Source organism: Tetrao urogallus, assembly GCF_951394365.1.
Source record: "Tetrao urogallus genome assembly, chromosome: 16".
Lineage (NCBI taxonomy): Eukaryota > Metazoa > Chordata > Aves > Galliformes > Phasianidae > Tetrao > Tetrao urogallus.
The window spans coordinates 1,540,325-1,548,112 of NC_136829.1; the positions used below are offsets into that span (position 1 = coordinate 1,540,325).

Consider the following 7,788-nt stretch of genomic DNA (forward strand, 5'->3'; position numbering starts at 1 on the left):
TCAGCTTGAACACTGTGTACAGCCCTGGGCTCCACAACATAGCAGGGTTATTGAGGTTCTTGGAAGCATCCTGAGGAGGACACAGAGCAGCAGGAAAACGAGTGCTGTGAGGAGAGCCTGAGGGCACTGGGGTTGCCTGGTCTGAAGAACAGGAGGCTGAGAGGCGGCCTCACTGTGCCCTGCAGCCCCTGAGGAGGGGGAGCAGAGGGAGCAGCTGGGATCTGCTGCTGGGAACCAAGGACAGGACGTGCAGTGATGGTCCAACCTCGTGCCAGTTTCCAATTGAACTATCCCATGTCAATGCATGACACTGGTTTGTAAGTTCAGCACTCAGCTAGGTGAAACTGGTCTCAAAACATTTCCTTCCGACTTTCTGGATTCCATATTGAAAAACGCTAAGCATGAGAGGCTGCAACACGCTGTCAAATGCTAATTAACCATTTCTACTCCGAGAAAATTAAACGAGGAAAGTGATTTCGCACACTGCGGCATGAAAAAGCAAGCTAAGGTCAGTGATAAAATTTCCAACTGAAGAAAGCAATGAAGGGCAAAGCCTTTGGAAAAGAACAGAGTAGGCAACATGAATAAAAGCAGCATGCAGAACTCATTTCTCAGGCTCACAGCATCTCTACCGCAGAGAAGCCAACAGGTGACTCTGGCAGACCTCACGAGAGAAGTATCTGCTGGGTGCTTTCAGCCTGCTTCCTCTTACCTGGAGCAACCATGATCTCATTTTTCTTGGAGCGGATCCGCAGGAAGGTGAGGTCATTTTGGGGATCGATGTCTCGCACGATGTTCCTTGCCATCATGACGTAGCCCGGTAGTAGGTCAACATACTGATTGGTTGTGGTGTTGTCCATAGTGCTTCTGATAGGAATACCTGCAAGAAGCCACCACGGGGACAGCAAGGGTCAGCAACACAGCTTTTGAACCAACTCCCTCCAGGTATCACCGTATCCAACTGCAGTGGCCAGTGAACCTGAGTATGGGTTAGAGAGCTAAAACAGGGGGGTGGGAGCAGGAGTGCTCTTTTGAAAGCTTACAAGAAGAGCATGAACAGAAATAAGACAGAGAGGTTAAGTTCTGCAACCACAGATGAAGGTGAGAATAACCGCTTCCCTCTACTAACATCAGTGGTTTCCTTTTGCTTTGCCAGTTATTCATCTGAGATGTATAAACAGATAAATAAAAACAAAAATAAGTGTTTTAGGGGGAGAGTGGAAACATCTGCCATGTTTTCTAAGGATTATTTCTAGAAAACATTTGGCTTAAACTGACACACAATTTTAACAGCTGAGCTTAAGTACAGGAAAATCTCTGCTGAGAGAGACATCAACTGCAACTCCTTAAAAAGCACGAGCGGTGTAAGTTATGATCTGAGAAAACAGACTGACAGTACCTCCAGGATTAACAACAATGAGTCCTTGCACTCCTCTCTGGCTCTGAATTCGCTTCAGCGTTTCTTCCACAGCAGCCTCAGCCTGCAAAAAACAGCGCAAATCAAAAGATCACAGGTGCTGGTTGCCCTCAACTAAAGCCTCACAACAATGTGCCTGACAGTAAAGATGCACAAAGATGACACACAGACACTGCCTGTACCTTTCCAGAAAGCACTGTGTGCTTTGGTACTATTTTCTCTGCCTGGTCTTTTTAGTTGGTTTCCACTCATTTTGGATATCAGGGGGAAGTTCTTTCCAGAGAGAGTGGTGAGGTGCTGGAGCAGCTGCCCAGAGAGGCTGCGGATGCCCCATCTCTGCAGGTGTTCAAAACCACATTGGATGGAGCCCTGGGCAGCCTGGTCTGGTGCCAGATCTGGAGGTTGGTGGTGCTGCCTGTGGCAGGGGGTTGGAACTCGATGATCCTTAGGCTTTTTTCCAACCCAAGCCATCCTATGATCTGTCTGAGTAATCTTCAGTCGTTTGTGATTACAATCTTGTGCAAACTTGGAACTCTCTTTTAATTTTACCCTCTCCTCCTCCCAACCCTCCTGCAGCCCCATGAATGAGCTCCTTACTGCTGGCTCACAGAGGGAAGACTTCTTAGACTGCTACAGTATAGGCACAGAGCAAAATCTGTGTACCTACAAATGGAATTCATGAACAAAACAGAATAATGCACGCTCTACATGCAAAACTACCCTCCCTTTTCTCAAACCAGTGCTAAGAGGAATTAAAAACATAAAAAGCAAAAGGAAGAAGTGATCCGTGCTCTTTATTTAGAGTTACTGTCGGTGTAGGGATCACTACTTTGGAAAATCAACTCCCCCAGAGATAAAAGAAAAAAAGATGACTGAAGGCCCAAGCATCAGTTTTTATGTTTTTGATTCCCTGTAAAGGAAACAGAGGCGTGCTGCACATTTCAGATCCTGCAAGACCTGGCACAGAACAAAAGAATCAGCTGAAGTCATGGGAAAGGCCAGAGCTACAGGGGGCACCTGGCAACGGGGCTGCATTTGCCAGGCACCGTGAGTAACCCCCTGCCCACCTCCCCAGCTGGGAGAGGTGATTTGTGTCAGCAAAAAAAAGCATTAGCTCAGCCTAAGAACTGCCAGCAAACTTCCACGGGGCTTTGGGAGCTTTCAGAGTAATGCAGACTGCTGCTATGATCACACAGCACCACCTGAGCTTGTTTTGACAAAGCAGAATTATTATCCTACACAGAAAAAAAAAAACAAACAAAAAAAAAACTTTAATTGCTTTGGCGGAGGCCTTGATTTCTTCTGAATGCTGGACTGCTTCCACTTGGGAGACAAGGAAAGAGAAAAAAAGCCCAGATAACTACAGGGTGTGAAAATGCTGAGTGATAAACAGCGGCTCTGTTCAGACGGAACTCTCTGTTCCATCTGAAAAAACGTCCTGTCTTCTTCATAAATGCATCTGAGCCCAAAGTCATCAAATACCTAAACAGACCTCAACAAATCTGCTTGGGTGCCAAGAAGCATCCAGACAGAACTACGCTGATTTTGAATCTCCTCTACCAACCAGCAGTTAACCCAACTCAGAGGAGGGGGAGCAGCTCTGGCAGCTCACAGCTGTTTGTTCAGGGATGTCTTCCGGAGCTGCACACAGAGGAGACTCCTCCCCAACACCTCACTCAGCCCCTGCCATCCACCAGGCCAACAAAAACATCACCCAGAAAAACATCACGTACTGAATCCGAGCGGCAAACAAAACCTTAATCCCAACATAAGGCTGGGTGATGCAAGAGATAGCATCTGGGAAAGAGATGCGCTCTGTAAAAGGAAATCAGAATCTCCTCCTGTCAGACTCTTACATAAACATACAAGACATACAAGCCGCATATCAGCACGGCAGTTTTGCTTAGAAGGCGTGAGCCACAGTCCCACAGCACTGCGTGTCCCAACGAGCTGCTGCAGTTCTTCACATACAGCTTCCATCCGCACTCCTTTATTTCCACACAGACTGAGCCCTAACGCCACAACCACCTGCCGCAATCTGGACAGGAAGCATCCTGCCACAAATGCACAATTAAAAACCAAAAAAAAAAATAAAAGGATGTTCCGGGTTCCACAGAACATCAGCCTGAAGAAGCCGGTAATTAACACGGCCTTCCCTCCGGCTGTCTCGACCCGCAGCTCGGATGCACAGACGGCCCAGAATCCCCGGCGTTCAGGCACCGCAGCGGAGCAGGGCAGCGCCGCGGCCTCCCCCCGCACGGCTTCGGGCGCTGCCGGCCGCCCCAGCGCCCCGCGGCTCCCCGCGGCTCCCTAGCGACCCCGGCGGCGCAGTTCCCGCCCCAGCAGGCCCGGCCCGCGCTCAGCACCCAAGCCGCGCAGCACGGCCTGAGGAGCGGCCCCGGCCCGACCGCATCACTCACCATCGCGACCCGCCGCCTCAGCGCCCAGTAACGCCCCGCGCGCACGCGCCGCCGGCTCCACCAATCAGCGGGCAGGGCGCGCTGCTGACCCGGAAGCACGCGTTCTGAGAGGGGTCAAGCGCCTCGCCACAGTAACGGTCGGGCCCCGCGGCCGGCCCAGAATCCCCGGCGTTCAGGCACCGCAGCGGAGCAGGGCAGCGCCGCGGCCTCCCCCCGCACGGCTTCGGGCGCTGCCGGCCGCCCCAGCGCCCCGCGGCTCCCAGCCGCTCCCTAGCGATCCCGGCGGCGCAGTTCCCGCCCCAGCAGGCCCGGCCCGCGCTCAGCACCCAAGCCGCGCAGCACGGCCTGAGGAGCGGCCCCGGCCCGACCGCATCACTCACCATCGCGACCCGCCGCCTCAGCGCCCAGTAACGCCCCGCGCGCACGCGCCGCCGGCTCCACCAATCAGCGGGCAGGGCGCGCTGCTGACCCGGAAGCACGCGTTCTGAGAGGGGTCAAGCGCCTCGCCACAGTAACGGTCGGGCCCCGCGGCCGGCCCAGAATCCCCGGCGTTCAGGCACCGCAGCGGAGCAGGGCAGCGCCGCGGCCTCCCCCCGCACGGCTTCGGGCGCTGCCGGCCGCCCCAGCGCCCCGCGGCTCCCAGCCGCTCCCTAGCGATCCCGGCGGCGCAGTTCCCGCCCCAGCAGGCCCGGCCCGCGCTCAGCACCCAAGCCGCGCAGCACGGCCTGAGGAGCGGCCCCGGCCCGACCGCATCACTCACCATCGCGACCCGCCGCCTCAGCGCCCAGTAACGCCCCGCGCGCACGCGCCGCCGGCTCCACCAATCAGAGGGCAGGGCGCGCTGCTGACCCGGAAGCACGCGTTCTGAGAGGGGTCAAGCGCGACGCCGCGGCAACGGTCGGGCCCGGGTAGCCGTACTTCAATCTCATACTAGACCGGCCCTGGCCCTGAAGAGACGCAGCCTGAAGGAACACAGCCTCTCCATCTCTTGCCATAGATGAAGACCTGCCTCTGGCAAGCCCTCCTTGCTTGGAATGCAGCACAAGCCCTTCCCTTCCAGGTGCCTTTGTTCTGCTGCACTGTCCCTGACAGGGAAAGCACGGCCGTGCCACAAAACCGGATGCTGACTCAGTCCGCTGCCTTTGGTGCCACCTCCAAGGAAGCATTCGAGCTGATTCCAGTGTCCTGTGGGCCTTCTCGCTCAAGCCCTTCTCGGTTCTTTTTGCTCTCCTTCCGGGCTTTCTTCCTCAGCAGAGCAGCACTTGCCTTGGCTTTCTTCACTGCCTCGCCAGACTGAGTCCCAAGACTGTGCCAGTCCTACAAGAATCAGTGCAGAAACGGTCAGGGAACCTTCACAGGTAACAAGTGGCTGACGGCTCGCTTGTGGAGCTCAAATCACCCGCCCGGGCAGCTTTGGCTGCCAGCACTGGAAACCGCCTTCCTGCCATCAGGGCACGCCAGAAACTCCACCTCTATCTCCTTCCCCAAAGTCCCATACGAACTGGAACCCAAAGCCATCTCCTGCAAGGCAGCGCCTGCACAGGGCTTGGACACTGCCTGGCAGCACACACAGCACAGCAGCAGCAGCAGCAGCAGATGAGCTTGCACCCCAAGGCTCCTGGCGTGCATCAGGAACACGCGCACACGGAAGGAAGGGCAGGACAAACGACGGCACTCTCAGCAGTGCCGGGGCACAGCACCGTAGGCCACAGCTGCAGATTGTTCCCTCCCTGCCCATTGCCCGTGCCTTTCTATCAGCCTCAGAGAGCACGACTGACTGGCTTATGGCACCTGGAAACCGGCACGATTACAGCCAGCACACAGAGCAGCTGCAAAGCGGCTCCGCAGAAGAGACTGTGGCGCAGCACGTTCTCCGCAAGCGTGGGCTCGGGGATCTCAGCTGGGAGAAATGCTCTTCAGCACAACACAGCAGGCAGCCCACTGCTCTCCTGCTCTCAAGGAGGCTGCTTTCTACAAGAGGGGAGAAGGAGTCGTTATTCTCTCTCACACACTGCTGTTACAGGCGCACTTAGAGCTGTTCTGAACATCTCCTTGCTCTACTGACCCAATGACAAACAAGGACACGAAACTTGCAGCTGTGTCGTCTTTTACCGCCTGCCGAGGAAACGATTCCTCAAACTTGAGCATTGCTCCACTTGCAGGCGAGGGGAGCAGGAGCTGAAAAGGACAGGTGGGCATAAAAGAAGGGCAAAGCTTAACAGAAAGCAGACCTGCTGCAGACAGTGCCACCAGCGGTGTTTGAACAGCAGTGCCTTAGCACACGCTTACAGTAAGGCACACCTACCTTGCAATGGCCGCTCAGGAAGGTTGTGACACAGGCACCCATTGCTCCATTGCTCCCCTGAGCCCCAACTCCATTTCTCAGCCACTCACATGCCTCGATGTTCTGCAACAGAAAAGTCACAAGACAGAAATTCATCGCAGACGTCCTCAAACCTCCCTTCTCAGGGCAGTCGCACTCATTTCTCTGCATGAGAACTTGGGGAGGGCTTACCGAGTGAGCAGCATTTACTGCCACTTGGGAGCAGCAACCTATGCCTAACTCTAAACTCCTAACAGTAACCTATGACTAACTCTAAACTCCTCACAGCAACCTATGCCTAACGCTAAAACTGAACTGAACACTGAAACTAAGCTAACACTAAAATCAACAACAAAGCCCAGAAGTGGCACCTAACTTCTACAGGGGGAAGATGGAACCGGGGGCCCGCAGAACCGCAGAGGAGCAACAAGGTGGAGGAGGAACAGATGTTAGCAGTGCCACCCAGCTAATGCTGGGGGCAGGGGCCACGCAGCGGGTAAGGAGCCGAGCGCCCGGACCAGCAATGGCGGAGCTGTGAGCGCATCAACATGGGGCCTGCCACGGTGGTGTGGTGCCAGGCCAGCTGTGCTGCAGGCGGATCCACCTCCACGGGCTCCCCATGGTCGCTCACAGCGCTGGCCCGGGCGCGACGGAACTGGGCTCCCTTCCTCCTCTTCCTCCGCTGCCTGATGGTCATGGTGGGCCCCCTCCTCCTCTTCGGTTCTGGGGCCCCCAGGATCTCCTGAGGTCAGCGCAAACAACGGTGCGCTCCAGAGTGGACCTGACGACGCCTGCCTGCGGGGAGACAGAAGCCCCGGCTTCCATTTCTTCTTAAATCCGGGTTGTTTCCCCTTGAATATGGATTTTTCTGCTACAAATCCCTCTTTTTCCCATTAAATATGGCTTTTTCTGACAGAAATCCCTGTTTTACCTCTTAAATCTCGAATTTTGCCCTATAATATGGATTTTTTTCTGCAAAATATCCCAGTTTTTCTTCATAAATGTGGGTTTTTCCCCTGAAATATGCTTTTTTCTGATAAAAATCCCTGTTTTTCCCTTAAATCTTAGGTTTTTCCCCTTAAATCTGGGCTTTTTCCCCTTAAATATGGCTTTTTTCTGCCAGAAATCCCTGTTTTTCCCCTTAAATCTGGGCCTTTTCCCCTTAAATATGGCTTTTTCTACTAGAAATCCCTGTTTTTCCTCTGAAATATGCCTTTTTCTCCTAGAAATCCCTGTTTTTCCCTTATATCTGGGGTTTTTCCCCCTTACATTTGGCTTTTTCTCTAGAAATCCCTGTTTTTCCTTTAAATCTATGGTTTTTCCCATTAAATATGATTTTTCTGCTGGAAACTCATGTTTTTGCTCTTAAATCAGAGGTTTTCTCCCCGATATTCCTGTTTTGCCCCTTAAATCAGGGCTTTTTCCGCTTATATATGGCTTTTCTCCTAGAAATCCCCGTTTTTGCCCTTAAATCTGGAGTTTTTCCCCTTAAACATGGCTTTTTCTTCTAGAAATCCCTGCTTTTCCCCTTAAATCTGGGGTTTTCTACCATAAAACCCTGTTTTTCTTCTTAAATCTGGTTTTACCCCTTAAATATGGCTTTTTCTGCTACAAATCCCTGTTTTTCC

The 7,788-nt window shown here is 53.5% G+C and overlaps 1 protein-coding gene across 1 annotated transcript; it reads right to left on the bottom strand.

The window, feature by feature from the left end:
- Nucleotides 1–617: 617 nt before the first annotated feature.
- On the bottom strand, nucleotides 618–3,840 carry LOC306952792 (dynein light chain roadblock-type 1-like; the record flags this gene model as incomplete). The annotated part of the gene is made up of 4 exons (XM_079543548.1): nucleotides 618–628; nucleotides 713–880; nucleotides 1,400–1,481; nucleotides 3,826–3,840. 4 exons carry the CDS (start codon nucleotides 3,838–3,840, stop codon nucleotides 618–620), a joined length of 276 nt encoding a protein of 91 aa, XP_079399674.1.
- Nucleotides 3,841–7,788: the final 3,948 nt, after the last annotated feature.